An 18,733-nucleotide genomic window follows, 5' to 3' on the forward strand; every position below is an offset into this window, starting at 1 on the left:
TCTGAGGTCCCAAACAGTCACCTTGAATCCTGTGTCCTTGAATATCAGCATTCTGGGGTGTCTGCTGGATTCCCCACCAACAGAGCATGGATGAGATGGCAGGCCATGACCACAGGACTTCCTCATTCTACCCAGTGAAGAAGAGGTTAGAGATCTTGTGAAAGTGTAAGAAACAAAGGAGAAAGGAGAGAAGAAGGCACAACATAAAGAAATGGAGGATGGAGGTTACCAAGGAGAGGCACAAGGCTTCCAAGTGGAGTTGTTATCTTTTCACCTTTTACTGTCTGTCTGTTTTGGTAAGTGACACACATGTCTCCGAGAAGAAAGAGTTGTGCTGGCTGCACTAAGAATCCTGGCTGCTCTGGATACTAAGCAGCTGCAAACAAAGAAAATTGTGTACAGTTCATCAGCATGGGCCCTATCCACATGCCAGTGACTTCAGGGAGTGCTACTCTGAGCCCCAAAATCTGCTGGCAGATTAGCTATCCCATGGTCCCAAGATTATTTAGGGAATTATCTCTTGAAAAAAAAAAATGAAAAGGCATTGCAGGAAACTGGTACAGTAGCATCCTGACAGAGATGGATGGCACCCCCTCCTGCTACAGCAGCGGGACCCCATCACCCCCTTTCCCTACCACTTTCTTTTTTTAGAAGAGAGTTGACTATGTCTAGCAGCCTCCTCTGAAACGACTGGCCAACTTTCCATGGCTGCTGGGCAGAGCAGGCATGAGCCAAGGTGTGTTTGCTCAGCTGAAGCCCCTCTGGCATGGCCTGGGCTCGCTGGTGAGCTCGTGCTGGAGGGAAGCAGGAGTGCACGAGGGAGAACATATCCCGTTGGCAGTGGTTTCACCAGTGAGCCCGTACAGCTTTGCTTGCATGAGATTTTGGCAGGGGGAAATTATATTATCAGTCTGTCACTTTTACAAGCATTGAAATATACAGAGGAGGCACAGATGTTAAAAAATAACCACCAAAGCAAACAAATACCCAAAGCTGAAAAACAAATAAACACCCTAAAAAGGAAATCTCGGAGCCAAACTGACTCCTCACCAGCTGCTGCCAAGCCCAGTTTCCACAGCAGTGGCCAGGGATACCCATCAGCCAGTGGTGGGAGAGGTGTTCCATCCCCTACATCGTGCACCACCAGTGCCTTTTGTCTTTACAGCAAAGGCAGTGCATTTCTCCATCCAGATTGATGAGGGACCTCACCTCACTCCATCCCTAGTGAGGCACCACCCAGTAAGACAGGAAACACAGCAAAGTTTTGCTGGTGGCAGTGAACTCAGGCTCAGTGCAGAGCCAGTGGAAAAGGCAGGTTGGGCAGATGGCAAGGATGCCCCCTGGGCCACTGCGGACGGGCTCTCTGTCAGCTGGGTGGGAGGTGGGCCAGGGAAGCAGCCTGCATGGACGCAGGGCAGCTGCATGGTGCCATCCATGTGGCTTGCGCCTCTGTGGAGGGAACCTTTCCCTCTGGCACTGAAACCAATCCAGGAGGGAGCCCCTGGACTGTGCCAGTTTTGCACTTCAAAAATGCTGGCAGGTAGGATCTCCTTTCCAATTACATCATGTCACTACCGCTCACCCTGTCTGTCTCTGGCCGTTGGGCAGGATCCAGTAGCAGCATGGTGGATGCTTTAAACGGTTGTGGATTTGCTCCCATCTCCTGATGCTGTGGTCCCTCTGTCAGTCCTGCTTTGTCAAAAATTTATGTTTTTATGAATTGCTCGACTTGCTAGTGTTTTATGTTCAGTTTCTCATTCCCCTTCTGGTCTCCACCGGGTTTGCCCCTCTTGCTGGGATAAAGGGCCTGGACACACACTCTCAGGGAGTTGAAGCCTTCTCCCAGGGACATGCACTCCCCAGGGACTCACACATGCCTCCCCCCCGCCACCACCCCCAGAGCTGCCCGACCCACCTCTGGGGATGGGCGTGCATGTGTATCATTTTGAAATGGAAGTGGAGAAGGTTTAAGTAAAAATCTCACGTTTCCCCAACAGTGTGTGCAGGTACAGCAGAGGCAGGGCTGTGGCTGGGACATGGACAGGAGCAGGGATAGAAGGGGAAGAGTTGGGGCTGAGGCAAAGGGACAGGGACCAGGGCAGAGGAGTAGGGGCAAAAAGGGGATAGGGCAGCTGCAAAAGGGCAGGGACACAAGGATAAGGACGTAGACAGGGCTAAAGGACAGGGCATGGAGAAGAGGGACAAAAAGATGGATAAAGGGATAGAAGCAGAGACACTTCGGTTGAGGCTGAGAGACAGGGACAAGGTAACAAGGAGGCAGCAGGATCAGGGACTCAGGTGTCAGGGTGGGGAGTTAAGGGCTGGGACAGGAGGGTGGCAGGGGCAGGGGCAGGCACAGAGACCGAGGCAAGGGCTAGGGCAGGAGCTGGGACTCGGGAGCAGAGACAGGGGCAGAAGCTGGGGCGTGGACGCAAGGGCAGGGGCAGGGACAGGGACCCGGCAGCAGACAAAGGGCGGGCAGCAGAGCCCGGCTCACAGCCCCCGTGTCCGCGGCGGCAGCACCGCACACCGGCGCGCAGAGCGAGGAGCAGCAGGAGCGGGCGGCGGCGGAGGAGGAGGCGGAGGAGGAGGGGAGGGACCTTCCCCTCCCTCCCACCCCGGCACCGGGGGAAATAAATTATTCCCAGCCCTCGCACTCCCAGCTCCGTGCCCCGCACCCCGGCAGCGGCAGGCGGGAACGGCGCAGCCTTCGTCGGGTGCGGCGTGGCCGCCCCTGCCCTCGCTGCGCTCCGCTCCGCGCCCCGCGCCCGCCTCCCCACGAACTCCCGCGGGCCGCGGCGGGGGGCAGCGCCCGCCCCGTCCCGTCCCGTCCCGCCCCGTCCCGCGCGGAGCGGAGCGGAGCGGAGCGCCGGCCCCGCCGTGCCCTGGATGCCCCAGCGGCGCCGGCGGCAGCAGCATGGAGCGGCGGCGGGGCGTCCCCGGGGGCTGGCCCTGCCTGCTGGCCGCCCTGGGTGCCCTGCTGGCGGCGGGCCGGGCGGCTGCCCCCCGTGCCCGCTTCTCGCCCTTCTTCTTCCTCTGCACCCACCACGGCGAGCTGGAGGGCGACGGCGAGCAGGGCGAGGTGCTCATCGCCCTCCACATCGCGGGTAACCCCGCCGCCTACGTGCCCGGCCAGGAGTACCACGGTAGGTGGTGGCGCCCACCGTGCTCGGCGCTGCTCGTCCCCGGGCGGCCCCGGAGCGTCCCGCGGGGAGGAAAGCGGCGGGGGGAAGCGGGCGCCCCGGACGGGAACCCACGCGGTCGTGTGCCGTGCCCCAGCTCAGCCCCCGCGGGGGGCTCGGCGGAGCACCCCACCGCGCGGGACCGTCCTCACCTGCCCGGGGCGCCGGGACCGCCGCCCGCGCCCCTGTCCCAGCGCCGCTTCGCCTCGGCGCGGCTCCCGCCGGGCGCAGCCGGGAGCAGAGGAAATTCCGAGTCCCTGCTCCTCAACCGGCCCTGGGCTGGATCCAGAGCCTCACAAGTTGCTGGCAGTCTGTCCCTTTCCCACTTCAGCGGCTTTCGGAGCCGGCTCGCACCGAGCGCATCACCCTCTCCTGAGGGGCTGCTGCCATCGGGTCACCGCGGTGTGTCACCGCGAGGACCGGCTCGGCGCGGCTGCCGGCCAGCCTGTTGCTCCCTTGCAGGGGCCACGGACGACAGCCGGGGGTCGGGCACTCGTAGGTGGCTTTGGAGATGGAAGGTCGTGCCCAGAATTAATAAATAAACCTGCTTTTTGTAAGCGCCCAGGCGGAGGAGAATGAACAAGAAAGAATAGGCAAAGTTGTTCACAAAGTAGTGTCTCTGCTTGGGGGCTGTACTGGGTGAGGGGCACAGCCCAGGGCGGAGTGGGGCCTCGCAGGCAGGTACACCACTGTGGGAGCCTGCTTTCGGCTGCAGAGTGCCCCCGGGAAGCAGCACTGTGTGGTTCAACAGCCTCAGCACCATTTCTCTGTATAGAAAACTTCCATGTGTGAAACATTTTTAAATTCATAACGATGGGAGACTGCTTAAGGCCATATTCACTAATCCTTATCTCTTTGTGTCTGTTTGGAGTTTGCAATGCTATGGAATAATTGCTAATTCTGCAGTAAGCAGTTGGAAATCAGAGAAAATGACAATAAATGTCTATTTAAAACACCTTGCTCAAACCCAGATACTGTAGGATAGTCCCTGGCTAAAGGTTGAATTAAACTTCTGACTTTCATATGTTCCAGCACAGAATTTAAGTTTCAGGTAAATTATTGAATAGTTGAGTTATGTGAAGATTCTAATTGAAATTTTTACTGTAAAGGCTTAAACCCCAAACACATCAAATACTAATTTTCACGTAATATGAGGCATCCTGAAGTTTTTGCCTATGTGCAAGCTTTAACTATATAGGTTTACTAAATACATAGGAAACTTTTAATTTTAAAATACTGGTAACCTTTCTAAAAACCCACATATATGAGTTATATGACTTCACCAGATAATTTTTTTCCTTAGAGCCTTAGATCTTACAGCCCATAATACACATTCAGGTTAGCTAAATTGCGTTCAACCTGCTAAGCCACAGAGGGAAAAAAGAAGCTTTCCTGCAGAGGGAAAAAAGAACCTGGGATTTCCATTTTGCACTGTTTTAAAGGCTGGATTTTTGAAATTATATTTCAACCACGTAAATAACAGAATCGCCCCTTTCCTCGCTACTGCCGTGTTTTCCAAGCCTGCAGCCGGCGTTTAAGACCCTTTGCTGGTCTAGGGATAGAGGCTTGTGGCGGGCAGGGCTGTCCGGCTGTCCTGCGGGGTGAGGAGCAGGGACAGAGGTTGTTTCTCCAGGGATGCTCTTCTGCAGCTCGCCCTTTTAAAGGGTTTTTGAATTTTGAAGCACCAGCTTGCGGAGCAGCACCCCAGCTGCGCGCCAGACCTTTCAGGTGGCCAAGGGAGGGTTTTCCGTCACTGTTTTGCGTCTGACCGAGCAAACTGCGGCGTCTTTGAATCTGCCTCTGTGCCTCGTGGGATTTCTCCCTGTCCGCTCTCAGATTTTGCGGAGCCGCTGCTGCCCCGCTCCCCGGCCCTGCGCGTCTCGCCCGAGCCCAGCCCGCTCGGGGAGCAGCTCCTGCGGCATCTCCCCCGGAGCCTCTGCTGACCCCGCTGCCCGGCCAAAATTCGCTCCGCGGTTGCGCGTTCCCGTCTGAAGCAGGCACTGCTGGCGCGGCGCTGCCCCGGCATCATCGCTGCCAGAGGCCAACATCTGCGCGGGGTGCAACCCAACCATTTCGGGGTTTCTTTTAAAGCCACCGTATTAAGCTAGAATAAAGAAATCAGACGCGTTCAAAGGATGAGCACAGAAGGAAGTCCACAAGCCGAACTTGAAAACTAACTTGTTAACTCAGTGCGAGGAGTAGGTACACCTCGGTGTAAGCCAGACTCCTAATTTATATCAAACTTGGAACAGTGATTTCTTTACAAATTCGTGCATTGATTAAAAACCTACCCATGCCAAACCATGGCAAGAAGCACTGTCTATTTGCTATGCACAGTGCAGCAGACATATTCTTGAGCTAAGCACACTTAATCAGTTAGATATTCTGAAATATGTAATTTGAGTATTTTTAAATATAACAATTATCAGTGTTAAATATAGCACAAGAAAAAAAAAAAAAAAAACCCAGAGTATACAATCTGAAGAAATAATTTGAAGCAGCATGGAATTTTATATAGTACAGTTTAACGATGCTGAAAACTGCCAGTCTCTACTGGTTGAGCATTTATCATTTAAAAATAAAACTTTAAAGGTGGTCTTGCAGGGACACAGAGAAGGATTTTTGACATGCTGCACAGAAGCACAGGACAAAGGCAGATTTACATATGTACAATGAAAATTCACCTGCTCAGAGAGCATGTTAAAATGCTCTGAATCTTTGCAAGTTCCAGTGAAGCCCTGTTTTACTGCCCATTCATTCTACAGGAACAGGTGACAGCAGCCTCCAAGAACATCAAATTCAAAGAGGAGGGAATTGGATGAAACCATATGCCAAGGACTGGATGAGGAAAAAAATCTGATTAAAAAAATCAGCCACCGACTTTCTGCTAATTTGTTTAGACATTTCCTTGGGCACTCAGAGGGGGAGTCAAACCACTGTGCAGCCAGTGGAGCTGTGACAGGGGCTCTTGGCCCTTTGCCCAACTGTCCCTCATGCTGCCCAGCACGACGGGAGAGCAACAGCATGTGTTGCAGAAGATACTTGCCTGGGAAGCACAGGAGGTCCTGCAAGTGGCTTCTCTGGCACCCTGAATCTGGCACTTTATTTCCCTGTGCCTCTGAATTTCATAAGTAAAACAAAGGCAATAATATTCCCTACTTTGCATAGTTAAATTAGATGCTTTGGGATTTAGCACTTCTCCCCTAATACTTAAAATTACTCCAGATTTGGCCCTGTTCCTGCGAACAGTAAATATTTAATCACTGATTGAATAGGACCAGACCTACACTGCATATAAATACACTCTTTTATATAAGAGGACTGACTTGATACATCAGCAAACAATTTTATTACCTTTGGCAGACATTTATTCCTTGAATTAGCTTATTTCAAATGTAATTAAGTCCTTGAGCTGGCAAAGCACTTAGGGGGCTGCTCAAATGCAAACTGACAAAGTGTGCACTGGTTTAATGTAGGCACCTGCTCAGCTTCCTCTCAGCCAAGGGGGGGCTGCGTGTTCGGGGAGCAGCATCAGGGCTCGCTTGGCTTGCGCGTAGTTTTCCTCATAGATAGGGATGATCTTCTTTTGGTTTTCTCCTGGGTTTTCCTCTGTAATATGCAGAACAGAATATAATTTCTTAAAAAAAAAAAATCAAGCCAAACCCAGTAAAAATTGAAAATTTTTATACAACTCCATTTGGGTTTATTTCCAATCTGTGGTTGATTTTTTAAATCCATGTCAATGCGCCTTCAGTGCTGAGAGCATGTACCATGATTTACTGGCAGAAAAGTACATTGGAACTGCATAAAGAAATAAGGATAAACTTGACTGAATATTGAGTCTTTACTGACCTTAATCACAGAAAGCTTAAAATGAACAGTCAGATTTGTAGTGTTTAAAAAATACAAATGGATTATCTTTACACTGTATTTGTTCTTATCCCTTAAGAGTTTTTTTCTGTCACTGCAAACAGTTCCTTTTTCCCAAGGTTTCAAATTTAGATCTTTTAGGAACAACTTTGAACTGTTTTCCCATGATTGATGCTAAAACTCATCATTCTGCCCTTAAAATAGTTTTCTTTAATGAGACTTGAGTTTCTATTTCACTCTCCATTGTTCCTTTTTTTTTCCAGAACGGATTAACCTTCAGTCCCCAAATGTTATCAGTTTCCATCAATGACTGCTACTATTCTTAGATATACTGTATATTGTCCAGAACCATTGCTGTGATAGGTTGTAAAAAACAGTTTTTAGCTATTTTAAGTGGTAGTTGTGCACTCTTTCAGGACTGATAAAAAGTTGTTTAAAGTCTGTCTAATTCCACCTTTGTTACTAACCACTGTATTTTAGAAATACAGATTGTGACTTAGTACCTATTTTCATAGGTAACCCATGACAATTACTTACATTTCTGGTGGGCGTTTTCGTTGTAAATTCTTATTGTTCAGATCACTGGTAAAAAAAATGTGCTTGAGTTTGAAGTGAATGAAGGGAAGAAAAAAATAACTGGAATTCAAGTAGTGATGCTGCTTGAAGTATAATCAGAGCTGTAACCCAGTGGCAGAAACTCAGGCATGGATACTTTCTCTACCAGTTGTGCTGAAGTGTAGGAAGTTTTTAGTGAGTCAGTAGAAATAAACAACGAACAGGAAGTGATGGTAGTGCAGTGGTAACAGAAGAGCAGATTTGCATCTCTGTTTTCCATCATCAGCCCAAGAACCAGGTCAGCTTCTTGAGTCTTTTGCAGGCTATTCCCGCAAAACCTTTCATCTCACTCACTTACACACTCCTCTGATCTTTGGAAGAATGGAGATTTCCATCATTTTCTGTTTAAAATTAAAGAAGTGTGGAAAAATTTTTGCTCATGGGAGTCCAGTTAGCTCCAGGGATTATTTTAGAACTCTTCTCTTAAGGGACACTCACATTAAAAACATGAGTCTGGCAATAGGTAGCAATGGTGAGGGAGTTATTAGGAATGGGGAAAACCCTTGATCTACAAGTCTCTCCTTTCCTCTGAGGTTCCTAGCAATATCTTGCAGCTGCATAAGAGTTTCATAGCACATAAAAATTTCATCTTGGGTCAGCATTTACTAAAAATGCCTTCATCCACCAGAGTCTCCAGAGCGCACCCTGACTCTGCTCTGCTGTGTTTAGGATTTTCTCACACAAAGTAAGCTTTGCAAAAGGAAGGCTGATTTATGAGTACTGAGGCCTGTTTGAATTTCTCAGATCTGAGCCTTACTTGGTATGTTATTGAGGAAATATGAGTTTCTTAGGTCTTGATGTTGACCAATGCATTGTCTATATTTCTGAAGCTCTTGTCTGGCCTCAAAGTTCGTGTGGTGTGCGTTTGCAAATTTTAAAGAGTTGTGCTTTTAGGATCCCTTGACCAGAAACTGATGAAGGGTGCCAACCTTAAAAGAAAAATATAGGCAGGATCACAACTGACAGCCTCTTGCAAACTGTGTTTCACTAGGGAAGATGTTAAATTTCAATGGTTTTGTCTGTCATCACTAATTCGTGGGCATCATAAGCACCAGCAGATGGCCCAGCCAAAGATGTAGTCAGGCACGAGATTGATGAAAGGAGGTAGAAGGTCCACAAAGGCCTAAATGAGCCTTTCTTGCAAATTTGCAGAAGAGATGTAATCTCCGGTTAAATCCTTTCTCCCCTCATCAGGGGGCTGCTCCCCCCTTCAAAGGAGACTTGATTGCCCCAAATAACAGAAATCAAAGCCAGCATGGCGTGCTGTGTGACCCACATTTGTGAGGTGACATCTGACTGTGGGACAGACACGACATTGTTGGTGCTGCGGATCCGTGTAGGGCAGACTGGGCTGGGCCAGGCTGTGTACATGAAAAAATGATCTCTGCCTCGGTGAGTTCACTGTCCAAGGCCTGGAGCTGGCTGTGGGGGCTGGCATGTGTGCATGAACCTTTCTTCTGGCACATCACCCAGCACTGGAGTCAAGGAATAAAAGAAACCTGTAAATGGTTAAAGGGTGCAAAGATACTGTTTCAGTGGGAATATTGCACATATTTTCTGATTTCTGTATTCAGAGATGTTTCTAATATGTGTAATTTATCTGTGGAATTCATTGTCAAAATATGTCCATGCAAACTTCTTTTAAGCAGAAATTTCTAACATATTTTTCTTATAAATTATTATTATTTATATATATTTTTATATATATATATATAGGTGTATCTATATATATATATATATATATATATATAAAAGAAGAGATAAACCTTCAAGACCTAAGGTGACCAGTAAATGATTTATAAGTAGGTTACTGTTGCATGGTGGCATGTAGGATGTTTCTCCAATGTTTCCTGCATTGATTATTTCACCAAACCCATGTTGGTTCATTAGGCAGAACAGGGCGAGACTGGTGCCATTTCTCATTTTCCTTATTGTTGCCTTAATCTGGATTTTTGGAGGCCACTGCTTTTGAAATACTGTAACTTTTTATGATAGTGCAATACTACAGTATTTGCATATTGACTGGCTGAAGTATGATTTTCAATCTGATAATAGCCGTGGTGATGAAGCTGAGATGGATTCAGATGCAATCTTTATTTGCTTTGTGTCTCTCATGCCCTACAGCTGTGGTTTAGATTCGTCATGAGTGTTTGCTGCACGGAGAGGGAAGGAAATGGCACTGTCTTACCTCTGAGAATAACCAACCTTTCGTACCAGACCTTGTTATGAGAATTTCAATAGTCTCTGATGAAAGGTTCAGTCTTTCTAACATGCTTCCTTTCTTTGTCTTAACATTTCCTGCCTTTTCATCAGGCATGAAAGGTGCACAGAGTGCAAATGTGTGTCCGGAATATTTGTGTAATTCCCATCTTTTCCCCCCCCCAGTTGGGACTCACCTCGGGGATAAATACAGGACAAACCCTCTAAGCGCAATCTTTGACATCTGTCAAAGCACACTTGCAGATTGCATGGGGAAAGACCTTCCTAGTTGGTCAAGACAATGCCTTCTTGTTAGGCAGGTGGTCTTCTTCCATTCCTCCTTCCCTTAAGTCAGTCCTGGAAACTGAAAGGCATTTCATGTGTCACACAATTCCTGCTGGGCTCTGCCAATGGACAGTGGCATCATGGAGACAGAGATCTGTCTGGTCCATGCCCACAGGACCTTCTGCAGGTCCCTGCAGTGCTCAGATGCCTCCCACAGCTACACATTTTACTCTTTTCCTCAAGGGAAGAGAAGGGTCAAGGGAGTAGGGTTCTTTGAAGACTTTGTTTTGTTTTAATGTATCTCTCACTAAACATTTGCCTTAAATAAGACCACGTTGGAGATGTGTATATCCCGCATGGAGAGGGAGTCCTGGGGTTTGTGGGGGCATTAGGGTTTGTACCTGTTTATTCTACAGTCCAGGACCAGACGTTATGCTGTCCCTCTGCAGCTGGAGAGGTCCTGGCTGGGGCTGGAGAGAGAACCCAGTGGCCAGGCGTGGAGCCACAGGCTTCTTGCCATTGTCTCCTGCAACCATCTGGAGTGGCTGCTGCCTCCGTGGCGTCAGTGTTTCCTGGGCAGCTGGGTTCAGCTTAGCTTCAGGCAGAGGCACCTATGGGCTTGTGCTTTGTCTCACCAACCTCAGCATCATCTGCGTCACTCCGGACTCCCTGCAGTGTGATTGTTGGCTGTTCATCCTTGTCCTGCTGCTGCCAGCATGGCTTTCTCTTTGGGGATGCTGTTTGGTCATGGGGTTTTTGCATGCTGGTAGAGATCTCCACAAGGCTCCTCTCTGTCTACCCCAAGGGTAGACAGAGTCTTAGTCTTCCTGGGAATCAGGATATCCCTGACTGCTATCTTTTAGTGTTTTCTCATGACCTGTTGTAAGCAATGCCTTTTATGTGAACATCTCAGTCTAGAAATCAGGATATGTCCTGGGGAACTGGACATGAGTGGCTTGTGAAAGTTGCTGGGGAGCAGGAAGGGAGTCCAGACCCTTTCCCAAAGGCGTTTATCCCAAAGTGGAGAGTGCTTGTTACAGTCTTTATAACATCCCTCTTGCCATATTTTTCCATCTGGGGAACAAAACAGAAGTGGCTGTTCCCTGCTCCTCTCTAGCACTTTGGTATTAATATTGGTCGTGAGAGTTTCACAAGCATCTCCTTGGGAAGGGAAATCAATGGCACTTTTTCAGACTGTGTCTATTGAAGTTCAACCTGCAAGAGCCCTGAGTGACAGCAGACAAGAAATCCATTTCCCTTCAGGTGCAAGCTTTACCTTACCCTACCCTAAGTCTCACATCCCACCCCCACCACCTTCTTTCAGACTTCTACATTGACCTTCCTAAAATTTTGTGTGCTGCAGGTTTCTCTCTGCCCTGTGCAAGTGCTTCAGTGCATGCCCAAGTTCTGTCCTCGTTTCCCATGTCCTGGGGAGACAAACATCCCAGTGTGCATCCAGCCCTGCAGTGGGACCACTGCTCCCCACAGACCTTCTCTGAGGGGATGCCTTGCTCCACTGCTAGGAGGGACATTGTGTGCCTGCCTGGGGGCAGCCTGTCCCCAGCTCCTTGCTAAAGGGCTGAGTGCCAGCAGGGGAGAATCAGATGGATGGTGGTCCTTCATGCCTTCACCCCATCACCTCCTCCCCTTCTCTTCTCTGCCTGCTCAGGGGAGGAAGCAGCTCCAAGGGACAGTGCAGAGTATTTGACTAAGATGCCCAGAGTAAAATTTGATTCAGTTTTGCTAGAGGTGAAGCGTTAATAATAAGCCCAGCCTTTGGGTGTAGGGGTTCACTGGGTGTTGGAAATATTTGTGAAGCCATGTGTAAAACTATCACTGTGTCTCTCCTGAAGCAGAAGCCTTAGGGCATGCGGCCATGCAGGGTGGTTGCTGGTTTCTCTCTTTGCTTTTGCAAGATCCAGCAGAGGGGGAACTGGAGTGCCCTTGGTCTTCTTCAGCAGGGTGAGCAGATTAATCCTCAGAGATGGGGCTGAAGGTCTCCGTGTGTTTCCCAGAATGGCTTCTACTCACAAGTATGCATATGTGACTGCTTGTTTTCCACAGGAGACATGGCCATGCTCATTGGGCTGAGGAAACTGAGCTGTAAACCTGAGATGAAATGCCAGGAGCTCTTGCAGCACACTTAGCAAAATTTTGATTGCCTCGATTTAGACAGATACTTATTCTTCCTCATGTCTGCTTGAAGGGTAGTTTTGTAAATAAACAGGTATGACCCGAGAGAGATGAGACAAGAAAAGGGGCTGTCTGCCAGCCCCAGCTCCAGCTGTGTCTGTGTCTCCTACTGTCCATTCCTTGCTGCCATGGAGGGCTGGATGCTGGCACCTATCCCATGTCCCTTTCCAGAGCCTGGCTGCAATGTGGCTGTACACTGAGTGGTCCAGCTGGTGAAAAGCTGGATAAGGGGCCTCACTGTTTCCTTCTTTCCATCTCTCCAGTGTCATTTTCAAGAGTGCAGTTAGATAATCAAAAGTCGACAAAGAAAAAAACTCTGTACAGGGAAATCTGTCAAACAAGCTCAATTTCATGCACAGGCATGCATCCAGAAGCAAATGCTGTTTCCCCTCCTCATCTTGCTGCATCCCATCTGCAGGCAGTTCCTGCCCCATCTTGGATTTGGAGGGATTTTCATATTGGTTGTCCACAAGTGGCATATGTAGGTTGCTCCTTGGGAATGTATGGGGGAACAGTGAAAGTTGTCTGTCTGTCCATGTGCACATGATAGTGAAGAGGAGGGAAGGGAATGGGAAAAGAGAAAGCACAGAAAACTCATTGCCCAGAAGAGTTGAAGAAATCTGAGAATGTTTTTCTCTCTGTGGCTGAGAGGTAGTTTGTGGTCACATCATTCAACAAATTTGGTAGAATATTCATAAATGAGAGAGTGAGGATGCAGAAAACCAGCTTTCCTGGGCAGGAGGCTTGTGTTCTTGCCAAGAAACACTTAATGGAAGAGCTGTCTTCCCATGTGGATCCTGCATGGGGGAGCTCTTCCTGTGCTAGAAATGAAAGCAATGGGTAGGTGATCAGCCTTTTTAACATCTGAAAACAGCAGCGTGACCCTCTGTGGCCTCTCTTCATGTCAGGCCCTGAGAAGTCGTTCATCACATCACGGGGCTTGGCAAGGTCCCTGCCATTTGCCTTCCACTGTTCCCACTGCTCTCCAGGACAATACAATGCATAGGAAAGAACAAGAACTATAGATAATATTTATCTTTCTGGCTAAACAAGCTGTGGTTTCCAGCCCACAATAACCTTCCAGTGTTCCTATCTCACAGAGGAAATGCATTGCTAGAAAAAAAACAACAGTCCTTCCAGAATTAGACACATTCATCTGGACGAGATGGTCCCTTCCAAACAAAACTGGATGAAATTATTATAGCAAGAACTGCAGAGAGAAACAAAACAGCCAAACTGGCCAAGGCAAAGACCCTGGTTTAACAAACTGTTTGCCAGCCTTGCAGTGCAGCAGTTTGTGGGTATGCCAGGTGTCAAAATCAAAGAATAAGTACGTAAAAGTGGTTAAAAAAAAATAGTTCCCAGCATGTTTGGAAAAAAATCTCTGGCTGAAGTTCAGTGTTAAACATTTTTGTACAGCAACTCTTCTGACTCTGGCCCAAAACAAGTGTAGTCTTCAGAACCTCATTCAGATTAGTACAAAGATCCAAAATCTCTGGCAAATATTTTTATGCTTTCCAGTTATTATAATTCATTTGCTGATGGTTGATACCCTGTCAGACAGTTTTTCAAGTTGATGGTATTCTTGCATGAGGAATCCTAAGCACAAACACGGGGTGGGTGGAGAACAGATTGGGACCAGCACTGAGGAGAAGGACTTGGGGGTGCTGGTGGGTGAGAAGCTGGATGTGAGCTGGCCATGTGTGTTCACAGCCCAGAAAGCCAAACACACCCTGGGCTGCATCCAAAGCAGTGTGGTCAGCAGGATGAGGGAGGGGATTCTGCCCCTCTTCTCCACTCTCGCAAGACCCCACCTGGAGTTCTGTATCGAGATCTGGGGTTCACAACAAAAGAAGGACTTGAACCTGTTGCAGTGAGTCCAGAGAAGGCCCATGGAGGTGATCAGAGGGTTGGAGCACCTCTCCTATGAAGACAGGTAGAGAGAATTGTGGCTGTTCAGCCCAGAGAAGAGAAGGCTTGGGGGAGACCTTAGAGCAGCTCTCCGGTGTCCAAAGGTGGCCAACAAGAGATGTGGAGAGGGATTTTTACAAGGGCATGTAGTGACAGGACAAGGGGGAATGGCTTCAAACTGAAAGAGGGCAGGTTTAGATTAGATATTAAGAAGTAATTCTATGCTGTGAGGGTGGTGAAACACTGGAACAGGTTGTCCAAGGAAGATGTGAATGTCCAGTTCCTGGAAGCCGTCAGTGCCAGGTTGGATGGGGCTTTGAGCAATCTGGTCTAGTGGAAGGTGTCCCTACCTATGGCAGGGGGATTGGAACAAGATGATATGTGAGGTCCCTTCCAAACAAAACTATTCTATGATTCTCTGAATTTATTTAGCTGGAATTTCCATGTTCGTAGTGAATTAATTTGAAATCTGGTTTTGTCAAAGACAAAATCTGATAATGTATTTGGTAACAGTTTTAATGGAAAATGGGGAGAAGGGAAGTATTTGAAATATATTACCATTATTTTCAAAACATAGTTCTTATTTTAGTTTTGGAAAAATATATTGATTGTGAAACTGACTGTGAAAAGAAAAAGTTACATGCATAATCAGAAAATGGAATGAGACTTTTCTGCTTGAACAGAAGTCTTTGTCTAATTTTTTTGGTTCATTGAAGATTTTCATATAACTGATATTTTAATTTATTTTTTTGTGCCAGATCCCGCAGTACTTCTTTTATGTTAGCCCAAGCTGATCTCTTTTTCTTTCTTTTTCTTTTCATTTTGGTTACTGAACCAAAAATTGAACAGTTCTACTTCTGACAAGTTGACCATTTAATTTCCGGCCACTGCACAGATCTGATTCAGACCACTCTCCTCGTGTTTGTTCCCAAAATAAATTGCAGAATCATAATTCACTCCTTAAGGCAAGGAAGGGCAGTTGGTAGCAACACTAACATTTCCAAGGTAACAAACTCACATTTTCTATAAGGATACCCGTGGCTGCTGTACGGCTACTAATGTGTAAATCAACCACATTTTCCTTTACATCTAGTCATTTTTCAGTTTTCTTTTTCAGCAGAAATCTTTTCCCTGTTGCAATGTTCAGTAAAAAAGGCTTAGAGGAGATCTCTCACCTGCCTCCTTCTGCATGTCTTGCAGTTAAAGGGTACTTCTGCTTCTGCTCTGGAAAACCTGTTGCAGTGCATCTACAGAACTGTGGTTCATTGAACTAGACAAAGAGGCCTTCATGTCTTCAAAATTATCTCTTTTTTTTTCATGGAATAATATTTACAGGGCTGTCCACCTCAAACAGAAATTAACTGCTGAGAGCAGGCATAGAAATTGCATTTGAGAGACGCAGGTTTATTTCCTTCAGGGAAGTGATCCCTGTGTTCTTTATTGCCCTGCTTTTCCTTCAACAAGTAGTTAATGCAGTTACAGAGTATAAAGGAATTTCATCAGAGTTGTGATGTTTGCAGAATGTGCCTCAACCAGAGGAGATGAAAAGGTGTGGGTTTGGCTGGAGCTGGCAGCACTGGTCCCTTCCCAGCCTCAGGAAGCCTGGATTATTCTGTGGACCTTTTCACTCAAAGAGATGTAAGTTTTGTTTCATCAAGTGGTAGCAGATGTTAGGGAGCCTTTATGCTACTCATCACTGACAGAATGCCAATGCAATGGCATCTGGCTGTTTTCTTAGTGCAAATGGTGTTTTTAAACTCTAAACTGTCTTTGAGCAGTGGTAGTGGTGCATTACACGCTGACTATTCTTCTGGGACCTTGCCCAAAACCCCAATGAACAGCTCCCCCCTCAAGTGCCTTTTGCCCAATTAGTGAGATTACAGTAGAGAGCAAATCTCCTTCTAATTGTAATATTTTCCATTTGAGAAAACACATTGTAAAATTAGTTACATTGCAATATTTCCTTTGATTGCATTTCACTAACTGCTAAGAAACACTAGTGAGTGACTTGCACTGTAACTAGTAACCTTTCATTCCAGATTTACAAAGCCTGTCCTTTTTGCAGCTACCAAGTATTTTCTACATGCAAACAGTCAGAAACAGGGATTCTTTTTGTTCTAATTGATATTTTTTCTCTAGAGCATGTAGATTTTTCATGAGGTGCAAAACTCATACAGATGCTAATAAGCACAATCTCAAATCTTCAGAACAGTCAAATTATTGACAAACAGAAATTGCATCTTCTGCCTTGGAGCATTCCAGCTTTTAGCACGTCGGGGAGGAGGAGGACTGTCACCACCATGGAAGAGAATCAGTGCCAGCAATGCCCACAGCTCCTTGATGCATCACATAATACGAGTGATGAGGCAAGAGTTTTGGACAGCAGGACAAGATTTAACCCTGCTCTCTTCTTGAAAATTTTCCTAATTTAGTCATCGAGCAGAACATCTGGATGGCAGTTTCCATCCCTCTTTGGGCAGTGCTGCGCTGGGGCAAGGCTGAATGTGGCATCCAGGTGCAGGCTGGTGAGGCAGAAGAGATGACACTGTGAGGGAGCAGTCGGATTTTTCCCCCTCTTCTCTCCTTCTTCAGAATGCTGGGCTCGTTGCTCAGAGATTTAGCATCCACAGCTTCCATGTAGTGACTTCCCCCCACATTGCTGGGCAGATGTATTGGTGGGAAAAACACGCCCTGGTCAAATGATCTGGAAGAGGTTCCAGCTGCCAGTTCAGTTCTCATCCCTTCTGCTGAATTTAACCTGTGTTTGGTATGGTTAGCATGCACAGTGGTTGTAATTCGTTTGAATTAGAGGGGAATCATCCTCTTTGTGCTGTTTTTACATCAAGAACACTCTGCTCTGTTATAAAGAGAGATTGATGCCTTTGTAAATATCTAGGCCAGAATTTGATGGCCCTGTTAATTTTGGGTTTTACTTACAAGTATCTTGTATAGATATTTACCTTTAAGAAAAATTTGGAATGAATGATAATAACGCATTGCTTTTTCTCCATTATTTTTGATTAATTTGGAAGTGTTTAGGTGTAATTAAAGGATAATAATACATTTATTCCGATTACACACTTAAGAGCATGTTCCATGATATCCTTTGTTAAATACCTGTCTGTTCTACTGTTTCTTGAGCTTTTCTGTTGCAGGCAATCAGATCACTGCTAGGATGAATTGTTACATGTTGGGAGGCTAAACATTTAATGTGCTCTTTAGAATCAGAAGAGGTGCCACAAGGAAATATACGTGGGAGACCTTAATATGTATTTCGGCGATCTGGGTCTGTAGCAGCTATTTATTATGTTTAATGTATGCCTCATGGCAGGCCTGATGCAATGCCTGTCATGTGCCAAAAGCTAGCTCTACTGTATGGTGTCTTATAAATCCCCCTGTAATACTCCCAGAGAGACCATGTTTCAGTGGCTTAGATCTGGTTCAGGTTTTGTATTGGTGGGGGCACTTTTTATGTGGTACAAAGCTTGTATTATACTGGGTAAGAGCTAGGAATTCCTACGAAATCTCCCTGTTCTACTTAAAGAATAAAAAGTTTGGGATATGTTTAAACATAAACTTCCTTAAAGGAAGCCTAAGGGCTCAGGCTCATTTTTACTTTCCAAGAACTAAAAACTGGAAGGATGCAGAGGTAGTTGAAGTTTTTGTGACCTATTCACTGTAGAAATATCTTCTTTTGAATTTGTAGCCTGAAAAATCCTGTGTTACTTAAAAAGCTACAAACTGGAGCATTTTCCTGTGAGGAATGGAAGAAGAAAGAAATGTTTCTCAAACTTAAATCAGGATTTTTACATGTTAACTATAAATATATTGCAACTGAATGCTTTTAAATAAAATAAAGCCGCTTTCTGTCTCTGCAGTAATGAATTGGGCAAAGGGATTTATCCAGGGTATTTCAGTCAGATGAATGGAGAGATATGTCCATCACCACTAACGTGATGGTTATTCCTTCTAAATATAAACTTAATATAAATATATTAAAGGCTTGATTATACAGTTAAGAAGATTAGTACATTTAAACAGAAAATAAAGGCTTATGTGCCCTAAATGTGAAACTAAAAGGAGAGGGTTTCATATGTGGCACTATCACAACATTCAGTACTTTTGAACAAGGTGCTTTCCCCATGGAAATACCTGTAAGGGATAATCACCGCACGCTACCTCTGGGAATTGGTGGGATGCCTTAAGTCTAATCTCTTTCAAAACAGTAATTTGAATACATGCAGGTATTAATCTTGGCCTATTTGGGGTTGTTTGTTGGAGTAAGCATAATAGGTTGCATGTGATCATGTCTACAATGGCAGTTTTCTGTCTCTTTTCTGTAAATGTTTGGGATAACTCTTAATTGCAGAAACTGTGGCAAATTATAAAGATATGTGTCAGAAGGGAAAAAGGATTGATGGTGCCTCTGTGATATTTCTCTGCATCATATCTATGAATTTAAAATATTTAACACCTAT

At 46.3% G+C, this 18,733-nt stretch overlaps 1 protein-coding gene across 1 annotated transcript in view; it reads left to right on the forward strand.

The window, feature by feature from the left end:
- Window positions 1-2,917: 2,917 nt before the first annotated feature.
- The window catches only part of RELN (reelin), a gene marked incomplete at its 5' end in the record, with an annotated part of 273,918 nt that continues 258,102 nt past the window's right edge, over window positions 2,918-18,733 (forward strand). Inside the window, one exon of the mRNA XM_082280292.1 lies at window positions 2,918-3,146. Within this exon, the coding sequence (XP_082136418.1) occupies window positions 2,918-3,146 (229 nt within the window). The remainder of the gene's footprint in view (window positions 3,147-18,733) is intronic.

This window comes from Coloeus monedula (assembly GCF_965178545.1).
Source record: "Coloeus monedula genome assembly, chromosome: 4".
Taxonomy (NCBI): Eukaryota; Metazoa; Chordata; class Aves; order Passeriformes; family Corvidae; genus Coloeus; species Coloeus monedula.